The sequence below is a fragment of the Mytilus californianus genome, unplaced genomic scaffold (genome assembly GCF_021869535.1).
Source record: "Mytilus californianus isolate M0D057914Y unplaced genomic scaffold, xbMytCali1.0.p SCAF_20, whole genome shotgun sequence".
In the NCBI taxonomy this organism is placed as follows: domain Eukaryota; kingdom Metazoa; phylum Mollusca; class Bivalvia; order Mytilida; family Mytilidae; genus Mytilus; species Mytilus californianus.
Window position 1 is genome coordinate 10,632,040 of NW_026262669.1, and position 22,363 is coordinate 10,654,402.

Consider the following 22,363-nt stretch of genomic DNA (forward strand, 5'->3'; position numbering starts at 1 on the left):
CAGTTAATAATTTTTTGTTTTCTTCTTCGACTTTGGTATTGTGTACTGTAAATTCAGAAATTACATATGTACATTTATTATTGTGATTTTGAAATTTTTGACCACAATGTAATTATTATTTTGCCATAATGAGAAAAACCTCGCTTCATTAATATAAAAAAATCCAAAATGCTAGTTTATATTATTGCGATTACAACACTATTGCATTTTTTGCAATAATAATTTAATTTTGGATGTAACGCGTCTTCTGATTGGCTGACGTTGTTTTGTTTATCAGCTCATAGACATAATTTTGTCATGTGACCGTGACGTCATCAACGTTTTTTCATGGTTTATTCCGGTTTAAAATGGAATTTAGAATTAAATTATAAGAAATGACTGTAATATTTTTTCTGTCTATTCGAAATAACATAAAAAATGTGGTGCACACTTTAAAATAACCTGCTACGCGAGTTATTCAGTGTGCACCACATTTTTTATGTTATTTCTTCATAGACAGAAAAAATATTACAGTCATTCCTTAAATAAAAACATCGCAATAATTTCTGAATTTACAATATTTCAATGAACTTCTGATTTTATATTATCTCCTTGGTGTCTACTGCCTCTTGTTTAATTTATCATGTTAGATTACACTCTGAATTTTATTTTTATTTTTGTTTTATAAGAAGAAAACTATAAAAGTGATTATCAACAAGAATGCATGTTTTGTCATACCCACCCCCCTTTTAAATTCGAGTATCATAAACAAGAAGTAGGTGTTTGACAGTCCAGAAAAATACACATTATACAACTCTGATAAAGTTGAGCATATAATAGAAAATAAAAGGATATGGAGTAAATGTACATGGGACTAAATCGCACACAATACATAGAAAACATAGAAAATTATCAATGAACAGGGCTTTTATTCCTGTTCTTCATCTTGACAATTGATGTAGGGTCTTCAACAATGAATGAATCATTCATACCCTACAACAAGGTCAAGACGGCCCCTAGCGTCGACTTAAGTGATACTATTGATAAAAATAAACCACAGTTCACCTTCTTGCTCCCCACCTGCTTTGGAGTACCAACTTGTGCGATGCTTGTATACGACGGTTCTCCAGTTGAAAGCACCAGGGATACAAGAAAAGCGCAGTAATTTTGAAAGACATCGATCGATGCTAAAATATGCCTTGAAGTTACACATGTCAGGAGCGGTCAATGAATTACATAATTTTTCAACATATATTTGTCATACATTGCCCAACAAAAGACCAATAATTTCGAAACAACAAATGATAGACAATACATATAAAACTAAAAAACAAATGATAGACAGCACAGGGCACATGGAAATATATGCAAGAAAACCAAACCTAGCAGTTTAAAATAGTATGAAAGGGCAGTATACAAAACAGATGACCAGACCAGTATTTTGAAGAAATTTAACCAAACATGAAATTTTGACGGTGTATTAATATGAGAAATTCTCACATGAACAGGCACAACATAACTGTAAATATTTAAACTTCTCAGTAGAACTAGAGAAATGTGTTAGGTCAAATTTAAAGATCATTTATACCATAGAAATTCAATATTAACATGTTCCTAAATAACTAAAGCTTTCTGACCATAAAAGTAAAGTCTACATATATGGGTCTATCAAAGACAGACATTCTTTAAAGTATAAAATGTTAAATAAACTACCAGAAAATGGGTTCTTACACATGTGGTTTTCATGTTCTTACATTCTGTGAAAATTTTATCCAAATTGAATGAGATGAATGATACATTGTTGATAGTTTGCTGTCTGTAGTTTTTTTTTTAATTGTTTTATCAGTAATCAGGCTGTTGGTTGTCTCCTTTGAATCGTTTTACATTTTGTATCACATCTTTTCATGTCGGGCAATTTATAGCTTACTATACAGTATGGGTTTTACTCATTGTTGAAGGTCGTGTTGTGACCTGTAGTTGCTTACATTATCATTATTTGGTCTCTGCTGAATAGTAGTCTCATTGGTAATCATACCACATTTTCTTATTATTTATATAGGAGGAGAAATAAAGTTAATTCATAGCCCTAAGATCTGATTGTTGCAGGGAACCAAAATAAGATCAGTATCCTGTTATAATACAGGAAGTAGCCCTGATCATGCATGTACCTTGTTCTACCATGTCAGCTGCTTCATTGGGTATATCATCCTCATCTACTTCACTCAGAGGCTTGTCAAAGTCTAACTTATCTACCCTTCCATTAAAAACACTGCCATCATCCTGTTGGCCTAATGCTATTTTTTCTTCCAATGAATTTATTCTCTCATGTTGCATTTTACGTTTCTCAATCAACTGTTTTTGTCTCTCTTGTAATTGTCGCTCCTGTTCACGGAGCACCTCCTGTAGCCTGTTTTGTTCCTCCATGAGTTTTTCTCTTTGGCTCAGTAGTTCTCGTTTCCGTTGACCTGGTTTCAGTTTTTTGTAGTATTTCATATACTCTCTGTCTCCTATTTGACTCTGGTGAAGATTTGGTGAATACTGTAAATTCTCATCGGATTCCAACTTGTCTTTGAAACCAACCTAAAAAGTGTATAAGTGTATAAAGTCAATTTTTAATAAACAAGTGAAACTGTGAGCTACTGCTCACTGATGATACCCCCGCCCAAATATTTCGGTAAACAGGAAATTGTTGAGTGATGAATCTGAAAACTCATCGAACGTTATAACCGACTTATATAAACCCTGAAACCAAATTTCAGAAATCCTTGTATTGTAGTTCCTGAGAAAAATGCGACGAAAAATTTTCATGGGACGGATGGACGGACGGACAGACTGACGGATGGACGGATGGATGGACGGACAGACAGAGGTAAAACGGTATACCCCCACTTTTTTAAAGCGGGGGGTATACTAAAGAAAATTGGATTATACAATACCTTGGAAAAATAATAAAATTTATTGAATTCAATGGTTTATTGAATCTCATGCTAAATTAAAGTGGACACGAGTTTGCTTCCCACGACCATGAGCAGGTGGAAAAAGCAAAATTCATGTGGGGTGTAGTGTATCATGCCAAAATCTTTAAACATGTTTGGTTAATACCTTTAAATAAGTGTAAGCATGGTCAGTCATACATTGCTGAGGGTGAAATGACTTTTGTAATAATTCTTTTTGTATATCTACATTCTATTTTTGCCCTTACATAAAGAATCTAGTAAAAATCTAAATAATGTGAAAGTGAATTACAAATAATACTGCAATCAGCTCAGTCTGCCATAAACAATGTGATGAATGCCCTGTGTATAAACTAACTACATGAAATTCATGGTGTTCAGAATTGTGGTTTATATTTTTATATATATATATCTTCCCCAACCTGTCACTGCAGTCTTAAAATCCTACAAATGTATTTTTTCAGTTCTCAAGTGTTATAATAAAATACCTTGGTCATAAAGAAGACTCTATCTTTACATTAACAATATCTTATTTGTTTCTTTGTGTTCTTGTCAGATAAGCAAAAGTTTCACCATTGTGACTTGTTTTTAGAAAGAACAAGAATGTGTCCATAGTACACGGATGTCCCACTCCCACTATCATTTTCTATGATCAGTGGACCGTGAAATTGGGATCAAAACTCTAATTTGGCATAAAATTAGAAAGATCATATCATTGGGAACATGTGTAGTAAGTTTCAAGTTGATTGGACTTCAACTTCATCAAAAACTACCTTGGCCAAAACTGTAACCTGAAGCGGGACAGACTGACGAACAGACGAAAGAACGAACGAACGAACGAACGAACAGACATAGACTGAAAAACATAATGCCCCTCTACTATCTTAGGTGGGGCATAAAAATATTGATATTAAGTATAAATTTATTGTTTACGTGTGAATTTATTACCTGCGCAAAAGAAATATGCAGTAAAATCTAAGATGTTTGCAACTTTGCATTATCAAATCAAGGCAAATTTAATAAACTCTCTCATAATTTTCTTCAATGGCCATTGTGGTTATCGAATAAACTGAATTTTCAATGTGATATAACCAATTATGCTCTGACATAGTGTAAAAAAGTAATTCTAACAGGACGTCCTTCAAACGCTTTGAGTACACAGCCGTGGTAAAATATGAATATATTGTTTGGGCTGTTCCGATCGCACTCCCACGTCATTTGTTTTTTTATGAATGAGCTACCCGACGTCATAGAACGATGACGTCAGAATGTAAGCATTTTACGGGAAAATACACGCTTGTGAAACCAAAAATCATCACAACAAGGAAACGTAAACAAACGATGCTAAAATGTGTTATATAAGCCATTTTTGTATACATATAAGACATATAAGTACAATTATCATTTAGATTCATCCAAACCTATCTAAATATGTTATTGTAAATAGTTTAAGCATGTCATTTATTCAGTTTGCTCCGGTCTTTCACGTCAATTTAATAGTGCGTTTATTTATGGGAACGGCAAATAATGCCTTCATCTAGAGCGCTTCGATCCAAAACAATTGCCGTATTTGTCCTATTAGAATCGAAATAATTCATGGGGGCTTGAATATATCGTGATTTTACCACGGGTTGTCCCTTTATGCCGATATTTTACCCCTAGCTATCGCTCAGGGTAAAATATTTGTCATAAAGGGCCAACCCGTGGTAAAATCACGATATATTCAAGCCCCCATGAATTATTTCTTAATCAATCAAGATAAAATCAATCCATTTCTTACTGCTGCTGAAAAATTGTTGCCAGGATAAACACTTTTGACATCTTATAATAACTATAGACTGACTAAAACATGGTTAACCCCACCACATTCTTTATGTGCATGTCTCAAGTCAGGAGCCTGTATTTTAGTGGTTGTCATTGGTTCATGTCTGTCATAATTGTTTTTCGTAAACTGTTTTGTTATAAATTAGCCGTTAGTTTTCTCAATTGAATTGTTCATATTTTTCATGTCGGGACCTTTTATAGCCGACCACACAGTATGGGTTTTTCTCATTGTTGAAGGCTGAATGGTTGCCTATAATTGCTTACATTCACTTCATTTGAACTTTGGTGTATAGTTGTCTCATTGGCAATCATACCACATCTCCTTATTTTTATATAAGAGCTTCAAGCAAGCAAAGTGAAACCATACAAATGGTATCAAAAAAGTCACAAATCACCCCCAAAATATGACCATAAAAAAACCTCACAGCATTCTCATATACTGCCTCCGGTAAACGGACAGAGAGTCACAGGACAAAAAGTCACAGGACATAAAGTCACAAATTTAATAGGACAAAAAGTCACAGGACAAAAAGTCACAAATAATTTTTTTGACAATTGTTTAAATATATTTTGAAATAATTTCTTTTTATAACATATATTCATTTTTAAGTTAAGGAAATTGCTCATAAACCGTGATAAATGAAAATGTAATCATGCAAAGGATATATTTATTGGCAAAATGAAGCCATTTAAGTACCAAGCCACTTTGACATTTTGTTTTCATAACAATTATTTGATCATTATTGAGATTTATTGAATAAATTTTAATTAAAAAACATTGCATCATATATAAAACTTCAAGAAAAATACAAAAAAAATGTTTTCAAGATAAGTGTTTTCTTGTTCAAAGAAAATTAATCCCAAAACTGAATTGTGACTTTTTGTCCTTTGACTTTTTGTCTGTGACTTTTTGTCCGGGACTTTTTGTCCTGTGACTTTCTGTCCTACATTCACTGCCTCCCACACCAAAACAACTCAGTTACAGTGTATACATGCAGATTTTCATTGCTTCTTCAACTTACTTATTTACTATTTACTCCTTAAGAACACAAATTCCAACCACTTTAAACATTAAATGAAATAAAGAAAATGTTTTTTTCATATCTTTCTTTTTTCTTGAAAGTTTTCGTATGAAAATGTCACTGCAATGTTGTTGAGGAGTACATGATTGATTGTTGTTTGCTTAATGTCCAGTGGCAGATATTTCTTAATGATTATAACCAGAAATAAAGTAAAAAGGACAGTGACCAAAATCTAAATGGAGAACTTTTTGGAGCAAACAATTCACCAATAAGAAAAACATTTCCCATAAAATACATTGCCGACCATAATAAAACATTTCCCATAAAATACATTGCCGACCCTAATAAAACATTTCCCATAAAATACATTGCCGACCATAATAAAACATTTCCCATAAAATACATTGCCGACCATAATAAAACATTTCCCATAAAATACATTGCCGACCATAATAAAACATTTCCCATAAAATACATTGCCGACCATAATAAAAACATTTCCCATAAAATACATTGCCGACCATAAAAAAATATTTCCCATAAAATACATTGCCGACCATAATAAAACATTTCCCATAAAATACATTGCCGACCATAATAAAACATTTCCCATAAAATACATTGCCGACCATAATAAAAACATTTCCCATAAAATACATTGCTGACCATAAAAAAATATTTCCCATAAAATACATTGCTGACCATAAAAAAACATTTCCCATAAAATACATTGCCGACCATAAAAAAAACATTTCCCATAAAATACATTGCCGCCCATAATAAAACATTTCCCATAAAATACATTGCCGCCCATAATAAAACATTTCCCATAAAATACATTGCCGCCCATAATAAAACATTTCCCATAAAATACATTGCCGCCCATAATAAAACATTTCCCATAAAATACATTGCGGACCATAAAAAATATTTTATGATCTAAAATGGTATTAATTACAGTAATTTGTAGTGGTTGGCATCAGTGTATAAGGTTTCAAATTAGAAATCGGAAATTATCCTGAATGTCGCAAAATATAAAGATCATTGAAGAAATTCATGTATGAAAATTGCCATGACAATATTACCTGTACTCCATGATTCTCAGAAATCAAAACAACTGATCTAGGCTATTAAACAGAAAAATAATTAAATCTAAAAACAATACATTTTACTTATGGAAAAAAAATGAATTTTGTGCAAAATCAGACGTTTATCATAAAATCATCATAGATACCAGACTTAAAATTTTGAACGGCAGACATGTGTTTCGTCGACAAAAGACTCATCAGTGAGACTCGAATCAAAAAATTTAAAAAGCCAAATAAAGTACGAAGCATTGAGGACCCAAAAATACAGCTAAGGTAATCTATTCTTGTGGTAAAAAAAGTTTAGTAAATATATAGTAAATTTATAATTATGACCATATTAATGATAATTAATGTTAACACAGAAGTGCTGACTTCTGGGCTGATGATTAGCAAATTAAGTTTTAATTTTAAATTTTATTGTATCTACTTGCTTAAGATTTACAATAATACCAGTAGATGTATTTGCATGCATTGAAGATCATATTTACATGATTATTTATGTACCTGTGCATTAAGTCTTGACATTTCAGTTTGTGAGCACTGCATTTTGGTGATTGTTCATCTAAAGATATCTCCAAATGATGTACTGTGAAAGTACTTTTATTCGTGGGGAACCAATTTTTGTGGTTTTCGTGGATGACTTTATCCACGAATTTAAGTGTCCAACGAAATATAACAACTGTTGTCCAGATCAAGACATGAAAAGATTCCCATGTAGGTTTGACTACCGATATGATCTATAGAATACATTGATGATCAACAAATCTGAGACTACTATAATAGTAGTCTCAGGGCAAATGCACTATGAACTACAACTGCATGCAGGATTATACCCATTTAATCTTTAAATACCTCAGCTGTACAACTTCTGATCTTTTAATGCTCATAAAAAATATTTTTGATCGATGAAAGTCAGATTTCTGGTGATGATATGCTATGATAAAGTGTTCATTTTATATCCTTCATGCTGGGCTTGCTTTTGATAAGAATTAATTTTACAATTCAATGTACATTTGTAGCATTTGTTTATGTAACTGTTTTCTTTAAGTGACATGTTTATGGCCTAATTAACACCTTTGATGGTCTTTAATCTGTTGATCACTCGATCTCAGGTTAATTAGTGTCATCACTACACGGGTGCAACAATTTAAATGTTTACTTTGCAATTTCCTTCAATCTAGACAATTTGTAATCTTCGTTTCTAATGGCTTCAATTCTACGCACTATTGTGTTTTTTTTTTTAGAAAACTAAAATCCACGAAATTAAAAACCCACGAACATGTAACTTTTGCTCTTATCACGAAAATTGATAACCATGAATTAAAGTACTTTCACAGTATGTAATTTTGATTTTTGATTTTTTGTGTTTTTAACGCCACTTTTAAGCACCGCTTTTGGGCTATTTCGTGGCGGCCAGTTTTTATTGGTGGAGGAAGCTGGAGTGCCCGGAGAAAAACAATGACCTTCGATAGGAAAACTGACAAGCCTAGTCAATTAAGATTCGAGTTGAGTGCACCCACACGAGCAGGGTTCGAACTCACAACCTCAGTGTTGACTGGCTAATGATTACAGTAGTAACTACTTAGACCACACGGCCACCGAGGCTCCAAATGATGTATGTAAGAGTTTAGTGAATTTTGTCTCGATAGTTTATCTGATCTTTTTAAAATTTGTATATTTTTATCTGATTTCCTTACTTCCTATATGTTAATAAATTTTCTAAGAAATAAAAAAAGATGGGAAGTAAACATCAAGACAGCTTTACAATAACAAAAATTAACCAAATACAAAATTCTTTTCAACCTTTATTTTAACCTTTAATATTTGATATTAGGTCAGTGAACATTTTTTTATAAATTTAATGGTTACTTCAAATTTTGCTTTGATAGATGTTTCTAACATTAAAAAATTGGTTGGGAAAAAACAGCTTTTTTCTTATTTTCAAGTTTATGTTGGTTTAAGGTGGTACATATCACTACTGAAAAATCAGCTGAACGTTTTAATCACTTTCTATTGTTAAGGAAATATTAAGCTTCTCAATGATCAAAATTGGTGTTTGTCAAACTGCTATATATCCAATGAAAATTTTCTGATAAAGTGTGTGGCTCAAGTTTTTTGAAATTTTTATATTTTTGTCAAAGGGTCAAAGTAAATATTTTGTCAAAATTTTATGAAAATTAAACAAGCCAAATTAGTTTTAGTCAAGGTGTTTGGTACCACCTTAATAAAAGTAAAAATGGCAGTACCGGATTTCAAGTACTATTTATAACCAAAAAAAATCTTAATAGATAGATCAGAACTGAAATTCGCAAAATAGAATCAAACAAGTCCCATATTCTCCTGAATATAAAGCGTTATTTTTCCTCAGTGTTGGTCCCTGTGCCTTATAAAAGGGTGTGTTTTCTAAAATTAAAAATACATTATCATGTTATTACTGCCTAGCAGTTTTTTTACCTTATTTTTCTGTTGTGCATCCAGCCTTGAACTTCTTGGTGTTTGACTTCTAGATGACCTTGGACTTGTATCTGGTATCAGGGGAATTAAATCTTGTGATTCAGTGACGTATGGATGAATTTCCATGCTTTTGTGTGTGCTGGACATGATAGGCTCTCTGAAGTTTCTAGGAAGTGTGGATTTTAACGGTTCTCGCCGATGATTGGTTGATTCTCCAATAATGGTACTAGGGACTTCATAAGATTTCTGCATGGCTATTTCTTTATCTATCATGGACGTGACCGGCCTTTCTACCCTTGCTTTCACTTCCTCCCGACTGTATCTACGCTCCATCGGTTGAGTTCTGGGTGACCTCCCTTGGTAGGAGGCAGGAGACAGTGACCTCTGACTGAATGGAGAACTTTGACCATTCTTAATGAGTCGGAATGGATGCTGGGTCAAACCTGGTGAAAGCTGAAGTAAGATAAAATGGTTTATATAAAATTAATTGGAGATACAAGTAAATAATATGTGTAATACAATCAATGACAATCGTGCTTGCTGTATCAGTCAGCCATAATGAAATCTATATTAGTCACCATTACAAGTGTTTTATCACACCCTTAAACTGCATGACATATAGTTATTGATATCAGTCGAGGTTACAAAGGCTTTATCAAACCCCTATTAGGTCATTTCTCGTGAAAAACATCTAAATTAGTTGTACTTGAGATACATGTATATAATAAAGTGTATATGATATGGCATAATATATTGGTGTCTCAGGTTGATACATGTGTTATTGAAAAAGCCATATGATATTCTCTAATTATTGTAAAGCAACAAAATATCTCATTCCGAATGAAATCATATTGCACTAATGCAAATAAAAGAACAGAGTTCCAATGTCCCCTGTGTGGCACATAAATTATCAATCCAAGGTACAAGGGCACTAACTAAAAAAAAAACACTTTTTTTGTTTTTTAAAACTTTTATAGAGAAATGTCAGAGGAAATGCAATGTAACGATTTCCTTTATAATTAATAATTCCAAGGGGCATAACTCGTTAAAAATTATTTGACCAGCTCTTAGTTCCAAAGTGTCAAAGACATTGCTGATATAAACCTATGATGTAGGTTTCATAAAATTCTGGCAAGAATTGTACACATAAGAGCGCTAACAATGCAATTTTTCATATAATTTATGTTTCCAAGGGGCATAACTCTTTTTAAAAATAATTGATCGGCACTGATTTTCAAACTCGCCCAAGACATTGCTGATATAAATCTATGATATAAGTTTCATAAAAATTTGGCAAGAATTGTACGTGTGAGAGCACTAACAAGACAAGACGGATGGACAGTCGCCCAGTATTCTATGTCCCCAGCAACTCGTTGCGCAGGGCAAAAATAAGCTTCAAATCATTAATGTGAACAGTAACACAAATATGTATTAGTTTGTCAAGCTTTGAATATTACGTTACTTGCAAGTTCATGAGATATAAAAATGTGTTTTGCAATACAAATGGTGTTAAATAAATCATGTGAGCTTGAATTCCATATAAAAACTGTGAAAATATTAGTAAATATCTAAGGAGGAAAGACAAGCATCATGGCTGGCAAATTTGAGTTTCTAGACCTTGTATCTGTCAAACAGACATGCTTGACATATTTGCTCAATGATAAAGAATGTATGGTGAACTACATAGTTTGTTTACATCCTTGATCTTTTCCTGCTATTCTTTAAACATGTCATGTGACTAAATCATGTGACCAACCTCTTGTTCTCTAAGTGATTCATTAAGTCATGTGATTAAATCATGTGACCAACCTCTGTTCCCTGTGTGATTCATTAAGTCATGTGATTAAATCATGTGACCAACATCTTGTTCTATAAGTGATTCATTAAGTCATGTGATTAAATCATGTGACCAACCTATTGTTTCCTAAGAGATTCATTAAGTCATGTGAATAAATCATGTGACCAACCTTTTGTTCCCTAAGTGATTCATTAAGTCATGTGATTAAATCATGTGACAAACCTCTTGTTCCCTGAGTGATTCGTTAAGTTTCTCTTCCTTTTCTAAGATCTGGTCCTGATATTTAGATAACAGTTCGTGACATTGAAATAATCTTTCTTGTATTTCTGTAAAATATAGTAAGCAACATTAAAGTTTTAGTTAAGCATGCTTTTCTCTTACTTTATCATATTCTTTGTTACTCCTCTGGTTTTTTTATTACTCCATGCATTAAAATTTTTGCCAAGTTATCAACACCCAGTTACATGCATTGTTCTGCTATTAAAGGGTGATTCCAACAAAATATATATGGAGGGGGGTGTTGGATGGTACTTGAATTATTGTTGTATGGGTGGTGGCAGGTCAAGAAGTTCGAATTGTGTGGTTATTATGAAAATAAGATGTGGTATGATTGCCAATGCAATGAGACACACTCTCCACAAGAGCCCAAATGGCACAGAAATTAACAACTATAGATCACCATTATGTATGCAAAGTAAATGGCAATTGTATGGATGGTGGCCACACAAAAAGAAGCTCTCAAGAGCCTGAATCGCCCACCTGTATTTCAGAGGAGAAGATTTTTAAATGTTAGCAAACTTGATGAACAAATTGTGTAAAATTGTCTTTAAAGGGCAATAACTCCTTAAGGGGTCAATTGACAATTTTGGTCATATTAACTTTTTTGTAGATCTTACTTTGATGAACATTATTGCTGCTTACAGTTTATATATATCTATGATAATATTCAAAATAATAACAAAAAACTGCAAAATTTTGTTAAAACTACCAATTCGGTGGCAGCAACCCAACAATGGGTTGTTCGATTCGTCTGAAAATTTTAGGGCCAATAGATCTAGACCAATTAAACAATTTTACCCCATGTCACATTTGCTCTAAAAGCTTTAGTTTTTGAGATATAAGCCAAAAACTGCATTTGACCCTTATGATCTATATTTAGCCATGGAAGCCATGTTTGTCGATGGATACAAACTTTGGATAAAATTTATAAACAAGATACCCTAAGGAACATTTAGTTAAAGTTTGAAGGTAATTGGCCCAGTAGTTTCAGAGGAGAAGATTTTTAAATGTTAGCAAACTTGATGAACAAATTGTGTAAAATTGTCTTTAAAGGGCAATAACTCCTTAAGGGGCCAATTGACAATTATGGTCATATTAACTTTTTTGTAGATCTTACTTTGCTGAACATTATTGCTGCTTACAGTTTATATATATCTATAATAATATTCAAAATAATAACAAAAACTGCAAAATTTTGTTAAAACTACCAATTCGGTGGCAGCAACCCAACAATGGCAGGGGTTAAGAAATCCACTAGCCTGACGCCCGGGACTAAAGCATTTACACTTCGGGCAATCAAAACTTGTAACCAAATATGCCCGACGGACTAGTAACAAAAAATTCTTGGCGTTTCCAAAACACAAAGTGGAAAATCCTTTCATCTTTATTCTAACTTAGCCAATCAAATTCAATTACGTCATCCGGGTTTCCAAGAATTTGAACTGATTTTGTATGTTTTAAAAATAGAACAAATGACTCTGGGTGGACCGGTATTGTGTATTGATTGCAATTCCTGCACTATCATTATCGATTTCTTCGTTCTTAGCGTATTGTACAATGCTCAAGCCGAGACTTTCAATTAACGGTACTTGGGGTATGATGCATTGATTGATGTCAACTGTTACTTAGTAAGAATGATTTAATTAGCCTTTCAGAAATACATGTTAACATAAAATTCTAAATTAATGATCAATTAAAAAACAAGAGGCTCTCAAGAGCCTGAATCGCTCACCTGTATTTCAGAGGAGAAGATTTTTAAATGTTAGCAAACTTGATGAACAAATTGTGTAAAATTGTCTTTAAAGGGCAATAACTCCTTAAGGGGTCAATTGACAATTATGGTCATATTAACTTTTTTTGTAGATCTTACTTTGCTGAACATTATTGCTGCTTACAGTTTATATATATCTATAATAATATTCAAAATAATAACAAAAAACTGCAAAATTTTGTTAAAACTACCAATTCAGTGGCAGCAACCCAACAATGGGTTGTTCGATTCGTCTGATAATTTCAGGGCCCATAGATCTTGACCAATTAAACAATTTTACCCCATGTCACATTTGCTCTAAAAGCTTTAGTTTTTGAGATATAAGCCAAAAACTGCATTTGACCCTTATGTTCTATTTTTAGCCATGGCGGCCATGTTTGTCGATCGATACAAACTTCAGATACAATTTATAAACAAGATACCCTAAGGAACATTTAGTTAAAGTTTGAAGGTAATTGGCCCAGTAGTTTCAGAGAAGATATTTAAATGTTAGCAAACTTGAACAAATTGTGTAAAATTGTCTTTAAAGGGCAATAACTCCTTAAGGGGTCAATTGACAATTATGGTCATATTAACTTTTTTGTAGATCTTACTTTGATGAACATTATTGCTGCTTACAGTTTATATATCTATAATAATATTCAAAATAACAAAAAACTGCAAAATTTTGTTAAAACTACCAATTCGGTGGCAGCAACCCAACAATGGGTTGTTCGATTCGTCTGAAAATTTCAGAGCTGATAGATCTTGACCAATTGAACAATTTTACCCCATGTCACATTTGCTCTAAAAGCTTTAGTTTTTGAGATATAAGCCAAAAACTGCATTTGACCCCTATGATCTATTTTTAGCCATGGCGGCCATGTTTGTCGATGGACCAAAACTTCGGATACAATTTATAAACTAGATACCCTAAGGAACATTTAGTTAAAGTTTGAAGGTATTTGGCCCAGTAGTTTCAGAGGAGAAGATTTTTTAAATAGTTTACGACGACGGACGACGACGGACGCCAAGTGATGGCATAAGCTCACATGGCCCCGGTGAGCTAAAAAGAGCTTTCCGACCCCCCATATTGTTTTTTTCTGGAATAGCCCTAAGCATACCACCCATCTGAGTTCAGTCTTCAGCCCAAGTTGGGGATAAACTTTTGGAGGCACAGGTCAGACACTCATTTTTGGGAAAACATTTCGTAGATTCTATTGGCCTGCAGTAGAAATTCTTACAGGCCCGATAGAAATGTTTTGGATAAAAGAAATTAGGTCTCTCAAAGATTTTCATAATGCACAAACATTAGAGAGGGTGGCAATGGAGGTACCAATGGACGAATAATGGTACAAAATCTTGCCAAATGACATGAAAGGTAATTTTTGGTGTATATATGATAATAAAATGTACATTTTTTCTTTATGAAGACACACAAATCGACTGATTTTGAAGAATCATGTTAAATTCTTTCCAAAAATAACGGCAATGGATAATTATTTGAGACCTCTGACAAATCACGATTACGATATTTTGACAAATCATAATCATACTTTAACAAATTTGAAGCTAACTATAGCTGAAAATGACTATTTGACGCCTGACGGTAATGGGCATTCCAACCCTCATTAGAACTCATCACATTCAAGTCGCTAACTGAATGTGTCTGTAATACCAAAGACTTGCAAATATATTTTAGCTCATTAACGTTGCCTACAATAATATTTATAAACAGATTATCAATTATGATGGTCTTTCAAACCATAGGACTGTTTCTCTAGATGTAATTGATAGAAGTGCCCTTCAATAAGATTGCAGCAGAGAATCAAAGCGCGAAAGCGCTGTAAAGGCAGTTAATTACAGGTTGTGTGTATTTTTAGTCCAGTTATATCATTATCTTGCATAGTACATTGTACTTATCAGAGGTGGCTTTCAGTATTTAAGATTTAGAGTTCTCTAATGATATTGAACAAGTTTTATGAATGTCATATTCTGAGCACTATATGAAGGCGATTGTTCTCACTTGTTTATGAACTAGTGCATTATGTCCACTTTGTACCTTTTTTTATCTATGTTTATAGTCAAATACTGTTTAAAATAGTTTGGCATTTTCTTTTTAGTAATAAGTAAATGTTATCAACTGTATTTTATTCAACTTCGCAAATGTGGTTTGTTACTGGTAGGTACAATGTATGGATGATAGTTGTTTCAATGGCAATCATAACACATCTCCTTATTTATATAAAATGATCTATATTCAACGACCTCAGGTACAAAAAAAATGTATGTAACTAAACTATGATGGGAAACCTTTGACTTCTTTCTTTTATATAAACTTTTGATTTGGTACCATAGAACTATGTAGAATAAATGTACATTGCAACATGTCAACTCTTTCAATGACAATACTTTTTTTAGAATCTATAACTCCAAGCAAAATTATATTTCCAAGTATAAAGTAATTTATGAATGAAACAAGAGTGCACACGCTGAAATGTCTCGCCATCTTTACTAATCATTGATATTATGTTGATAGTCCTAAATATAAAGCTTTATTACAACTGTCACATAACCAAGTAAACTAAACATTGACCAATGAACCAAGAAAATAATGTCAAGGTCAGATGAACCATGCTAGGCAGGCATGTACAGCTAACAATTCTTCCATACAACAAATATAGTTGACCTATTGCTTATAGTTTAAGAAAAACAGACCAAAACACAAAAACTTAAAACTGAGCAATGAACCTTGAAAATGAGGTCAAGGTAAAAAAAAACCTGCGTGACTGACAAATAGATCATAAAATATTTCCATACACCAAATATAGTTGAACTATTGCATATAGTATTAGAAAAAAAGACCAAAACTCAAAAACTTAACTTTGACCACTGAACCATGAAAATGAGGTCAAGTCAGATGACACCTGCCAGTTAGACATGTACACCTTACAATCATTCCATACACCAAATATAGTAGACCTATTGCATACAGTATAAGAAAAACAGACCAAAACACAAAAACTTAACTATAACCACTGAACCATGAAAATGAGGTCAAAGTCAGATAACACCTGCCAGTTGGACAGTCCTTCCATACACCGAATATACTAGACCTATTGCTTATAGTATCTGAGATATGGACTTGACCATAAAAACTTAAACTTGTTCACTGATCCATGAAATGAGGTCGAGGTCAAGTGAACTGTCTGACAGGCATGAGGACCTTGCAAGGTACGCACATACCAAATATAGTTATCCTATTACTTATAATAAGAGAGAATTTAACATTACAAAAAATCTCAACTTTTTTTTCAAGTAGTCACTGAACCATGAAAATGAGGTCAAGGACATTTGACATGTGACTGACGGAAACTTCGTAACATGAGGCATCCATATACAAAGTATGAAGCATCCAGACCTTCCACCTTCTAAAATATAAAGCTTTTAAGAAGTTAGCTAACGCCGCCGCCGGATCACTATCCCTATGGCGAGCTTTCTGCGTTAAAAGTCACAGGCTCGACAAAAAGGAGTTCTTAATTAAGAAATAAACTGATTCGCTGAGCGCAGCTGGATACACCTGCAGAGGTCCAACCCTGAACAGTTGGGGCAAAAATGGACACAATATTCAAGCTTGATACAAGTCTGAATTTGGATTGTAATTAAATATTTGACATATTATAGTTTCTGAATAAATGTAGTCAAAGAACTTGAAATTGGTTATATGAATTGAATTTATATTCAATTAAAGATTTCTTGCTGTTGTGCAATACACTGTGCTGTTGCGCAATACTTAATAAATCTGTTGCCAGACTATAAACAAATAAAGTTCAATTTCTTCTCAATGTCATATTTGAAATTTAGGAAAATCAATAGGGAGATTACATCAATAGCTATAAATAATTCACCAAAGTTTCATGCGAACTGCTTAAAGCATTTTTGAGTTGTCCAAAAACTGGAAAATCCCCCCCTTTTTTAATGAATAAAACCCCATAACTCAGAAATGTAAAATCTAAAATTTATCAAATTCTAAAGGGAGCTTACGGATTGATAATTTAGTCTTAGATGCAAGATTTTTTTATCAGTTGTTAGTGGCTTTGAACTAGCTGTCAGTAAATGCGAGTACTCTCAGATCTGTACTTAGTGTCTTTTTGTTGTTTGGATGTACAACTACCCGGCCACGTCCACTTGTATTTGTATTTATCCATCTGATGAGTTAAGCCTCTTTCAACTGATTTTTTATCGTTTGTTCTTATATTGTACTGTTACACCACTGTCCCAGGTTAGGGGGTGGGTTGGGATCCCGCTAACATGTTTAACCCCGCCACATTCTGTATGTACACGTATGTGCCTGTCCCAAGTCAGGAGCCTGTAATTCAGTGGTTGTCGTTTGTTGATGTGTTGCATATTTTTTATTCGTTCATTTTTTGTACATAAATTAGGCCGTTAGTTTTCATGTTTGAATTGTTTTACATTGTCATTTCGGGGCCTTTTATAGCTCACTGTGCGGTATGTGCTTTGCTCATTGTTGAAGGCCGCTGTTAATTTCTGTGTCATTTGGTCTCTTGTGGAGAGTTGTCTCATTGGCAATCATACCACATCTTCTTTTTTATATTTACATCAACAGATATAAACAATTCACCAAAGTCAAACTTGTAAGATCTCTGAAATTTTTTACACAGTACAAGTTTTTCTAATTGTTGGAGATTGTACGGTGACAGTAACACCTGTAACTGCTTAACCCATTTCTTATGCACTTTGGTTCGATAAACTCACTGAATATCATACCACATCTCCTTATTTTTATATGCATTACAATTTACATGTGTATGTAATTGTAAATAATATTTATATATATATATCAGAACAAACTTCATTGTGTCACTTTTATTTATGTATCCTTTGGCACAATACAAGTTCTAAAATTACACAACATAAAACAACTAAATGTTATTTCAGATGAAAGTTTTGTTTCAGTTCCATTCATAGGATTTATTAGAATTTTGTATGTTTTGCCAAGTCCAATAATTAGCTCTATGTGCACGTGTTAATTGGAGACTTTTCTATCCCGTAGAAGAGTTTTGGAACTAATTCTGTTTCTTTTTGAGCAAACAAATCTTGCACATTTAAACCTTTGTCTGCCATCACACTGTCACCTGGATCACATAATTGAACTATTCTACATCTTTCAACTATTTCACAGTCACTGGTACAACCAACATATGCATTAGAGACATAGTTGACTAAACCACCAGGTGTCGAACATACAAGTATTTTCAGTGTTTCTGTTTTAATATGATGAAAAGGTTGCCTGAGCTCTAGGAGCTTTAGGTTTTATCACGGGATATTCTGTGCTGTCAATAATAATCCAAGTTGTAGGAAACTTTAATTTGAAGTTGGATGGCGAAAAATACCTGACTAAACCACTTAATGGCCAAGTGTTAGCCTCACGCCACTGTTTAGACATAAAAACAATCCATGTTTACACAATATTCTTAACACTAGTTTCAATCTAGAATCTAGACAGTTCAAAGTTGGTTGTATAATGCCTCAATTTCATCAAAGTCATAAAAAAACTGATTTTCAAATGACACCCTATCAATTTGAAAATATGTGTATCTCAAACAATGTGCTGCTGGACCAAGTGTGGTGAAAACAAATAAAAATTTAGTATACAACTCTAAACCGGTATAAAAATGCATGGCTGTGTCACGTGTCTTCATTTCAAAATTCTCTGCTGAAAATATAGGCATTGATGGTGTTTGCGTAATTCCATCTGTGAAGCTCAACATTAGCTCGGCAGTTGGTGGTGGACAGTCATAAATCCTGTCTGCAGTATGAATGACTTCTTCAGGAAAACCAACTTTACAATCAAAACTTTCCTCTAGATTTCTACTACAATATTCATCAAGTTTAGTTCTTTTGTTTTCACAGGAAACTGCCCTGATTTTTCTTTTTGCGGACGATTCAGTCTCTTGCTTAATCCAGGAAAATAGGCTGGGAATGGCAGTAGACTTAAGTCTCTGTATGGTGGGTTTGCGCTCTGAAAAAGGTTATAAAACATTAGTTTTTTGATAATTAAATGAACTTCCATTAGCAATGCATACTTTGTACTACCTGGCAAAATATTAACTAGATTTATTCATTACAATCTGGATAAAACTATGTTAGCCTGAATCAATGTACATCAAAATGTATGTTATGTAAATCCAAAGTAAGTAAGTAAGTAAGTAAAACTTTATTTTGATTCGGCATATTGACAAACATACAAACATAAGCTCTAATGAGGACAAACAATGAGAGACATATGCAACAAACATACATTGTTTGTACCTAAATAACTATAAAATAGATGAGAGCATGTCATTGTTTTGTTCCTGTTAACATTGTCATTGATATTTTTCAAGAAAGTCTATGAGGCATAGCTTATGCATTCCTGTCATTACTACATTAGCATAATTACTGCTAAAATAATTCTCAGTATGATTTACCTCTTGTAAGAAATCATTATAATTGTAGCAAGCACCAAAAAATCTCAAACAGATCACATTGAATCGTAATCCAAAAAATTATGACGTCTTGAATTAACCACCCCCTTTTATTCTAAAACGATAATTGCGGTTGTAAACAAACTTTGGTTTATTCGCATGGCGATTTCATATATAACTATATATTTTAAAAAGAAAATAGAGTTTTACCATGAATAGTTTCCTGCACGTAGTCTTTTTCAGTAAAATGTGCATTGCAAACAACAGCTGATTGAGATGGACTCCACGATTTCATCGTGTTCTCGTCCAATCTGCGTATGGGCCATGGCGTTGATCCAACTTTTCCTTCTTTTTAAGTCATTTGGAAATGCATGTCCTCCTATTAAATGACATCCAGGTACACAACAACATGTACTTGGCATCGTTAATTAAAAATGCAACTGTAATAGTTGCACAGTGCAGAAACCGGAAGTTGAAGAACAGGATCGGCTACCACGGCGCCACCTATTCAGGAACGATAATTTGCTACTTTATATAACCGCGAAATAACAATTACGTTAGACGGGTTCGCGTGCATAAACAGAAATGCGCTTTAAATTGTATAATATAATTCATGTTCAGTCGACCATTAATTATTATATCAACGACTGAAATGATTTATAAACATCTAGATTGCAGATAACACTCGAAATTAACCCGACCTCTTTCCACACGGAATTCAAATAATTCTAGTTTGTCAATCGGTTGACTGCTTATAATGTAAAATACAAATATATCAAAAGTTTTTAAAACTAACAAAACACAATGATCGTTTCTCTATTTCCCAATGTAAATGAAATGAAACAAAAAACATTTTATATCACAATAAGAAGAGGAGAGAATCAACATTTTCCGGATCTACTTGGAGCCTAATGACCCCCCACGTAGATAAGTTGGATATCGCGGAAAGAAAGATTAACACGGCAACTAGAAAGGCATTAAAGCACTGCCTTTAAAAACCCTCTCATCCATTGGAAAATTACCCTCCCCCCTTTTGAATGGAAAATTGGACACCCATTCCTGTTAATGCCTTAATATGTATATTCAACTAGTGCCATTCTATATTTAAGCAAATAGGGTCAAAATTGCATATCAAAATCCCAAAAGCCTGTAAGGTAATTTCCTAACAGTGAGCAATAGGCTATAGGGGTGTGAAGGGGGGTCAATTTTCGTTGATGGGGGGTCAAAACACCAATAATACCATGGCTAAGTACAATTACTATCAAAAATATTCAAACATAATTCTTTCATTCTGGATATGTTTTGAAGCATTATAAAAAGATAACACAGTTTTTAAGGCTTGAATATTTGAAATTCTGATATATATATACATATATATATATAACATGTATAAGGGAAGGGATGGGGTCAATTTTCCGTAGTAGGAAAATCGTATGTTTGTTGTTTCTTATATAAGTACCTTCTCTTTCCTTCAATGCCTGTTCCTGTTGTTGAACCAAGTTTAAAACCTGTACTTCAAAGTTTTCTCGCTCCTCCTTTAATTGTCCCAGATATTTCTCTTTTTCATCTCCAACCCTAAATATAACAAAATACACAAGTTCATTGCCATTCCTGACCATTTTAAGAAATACTCTGCATACGAATCATGCAAATTTTAGAAATACCGATTGATGACCCAGGACGAGTTTCTACCATATATTGATATGTTATGTATGTGGTTTTTTTTCCTTCACAAAATGGATATTTCTATGTTTTGTTTAGCTAAAGAAATAAAGAGGAACAATTCTACTTATGAATGGGAAAGTCTGGAACAAAATCTGGAAATTCAGGCAATTGTTTGTGTTGATAAAAGAAATAAACTGTTGACACAGAGATATGTCTCACCTTTTTGTAATTTTGATAGTATAATGCAAATGTTGAAATTAAATCGGCAATATTAAAACATATAAACTATGCAGAACATTTAAAGTCAATGAACCATGACTGAATGTGCAGGGCTAAATAGCATCCATGTAAATGAGAAATGCAAATGCTTATTTAACTGCACACCAAAAAACTTGTAAAATGTAAAAATGAAAGTCAATAGATCATAAGTTATTGGTTTTGCTCATTGATGAAGGCTGTACGATGACCTATAGTTGGTAACTTTATACCATTTGGTCTCTTGTGAAGAGTTGTCTCATTGGCAATCATATAACATCTTCTTATTTTATATAACATATGTGACAAACTGATTTTTTTTTTGTTAGAAAGTAGGAAAATTTTAAGCTAAAAATAAGTTTATGTTAGTAGGCGAAAAAAATTGAAAGTGGTGAAAAATATATTGTTTTGGCGAAAGAGGTGGCGGAAAAGAAAATTGACCCAGGGGAAACCATGAATGAGATGCTTATACATCTGCATACAAAATAGCAATGACCAACCACTAGTGGTTCCCCTTAAACTGACTTACAATAGCAATGACCAACCACTAGTGGTTCCCCTTAAACTGACTTACAATAGCAATGACCAACCACTAGTGGTTCCCCATTAAACTGACTTACAATAGCAATGACCAACCACTAGTGGTTCCCCATTAAACTGACTTAAAACAGCAATGACCAACCACTAGTGGTTCCCCTTAAACTGACTTACAATAGCAATGACCAACCATTAGTGGTTCCCCATTAAACTGACTTACAATAGCAATGACCAACCATTAGTGGTTCCCCATTAAACTGACTTACAATA

General features: G+C 33.3%; 2 protein-coding genes and 1 long non-coding RNA gene across 4 annotated transcripts in view; 1 reads left to right on the forward strand and 2 right to left on the reverse strand.

Annotated features, from left to right (window-relative positions):
- Positions 1-16,305, forward strand: part of LOC127731770 (uncharacterized) — a 243,318-nt gene extending 227,013 nt beyond the window's left edge. Inside the window, exon 3 of the long non-coding RNA XR_007995747.1 lies at positions 16,012-16,305. This is a non-coding gene — a long non-coding RNA (uncharacterized LOC127731770). The remainder of the gene's footprint in view (positions 1-16,011) is intronic.
- The window catches only part of LOC127731747 (protein hinderin-like), a 38,048-nt gene that overhangs the window by 7,005 nt on the left and 8,680 nt on the right, over positions 1-22,363 (reverse strand). Inside the window, exons 5-9 of one of the 2 annotated variants that reach the window (XM_052240583.1) lie at positions 21,096-21,211; positions 11,342-11,445; positions 9,322-9,774; positions 6,865-6,906; positions 2,148-2,559 (exon numbers count right to left, since the gene is read on the reverse strand). In XM_052240583.1, the coding sequence (XP_052096543.1) occupies positions 2,148-2,559; positions 6,865-6,906; positions 9,322-9,774; positions 11,342-11,445; positions 21,096-21,211 (1,127 nt within the window). The remainder of the gene's footprint in view (positions 1-2,147; positions 2,560-6,864; positions 6,907-9,321; positions 9,775-11,341; positions 11,446-21,095; positions 21,212-22,363) is intronic. The other variant, XM_052240584.1, reaches the window with a different exon arrangement.
- LOC127731756 (uncharacterized) lies at positions 18,265-20,630 on the reverse strand. Its single transcript, XM_052240602.1, has 2 exons — positions 19,847-20,630; positions 18,265-19,191 (listed from the first exon to the last, which is right to left on the reverse strand). The coding sequence occupies exons 1-2, from the start codon at positions 19,929-19,931 to the stop codon at positions 18,677-18,679; spliced, it is 600 nt and encodes a 199-aa protein (XP_052096562.1). The 5' UTR covers positions 19,932-20,630; the 3' UTR covers positions 18,265-18,676.

Coding starts and splice junctions, on each gene's coding strand:
- LOC127731756 (XM_052240602.1), bottom strand. CDS start 19,931: ATGAAATCGTGGAGTCCATCTCAATCAGCTGTTGTTTGCAATGCACAT. Junction 19,192..19,846: donor CGTGCAGGAAACTATTCATG/GTAAAACTCTAT, acceptor AACCTTTTTCAG/AGCGCAAACCCACCATACAG.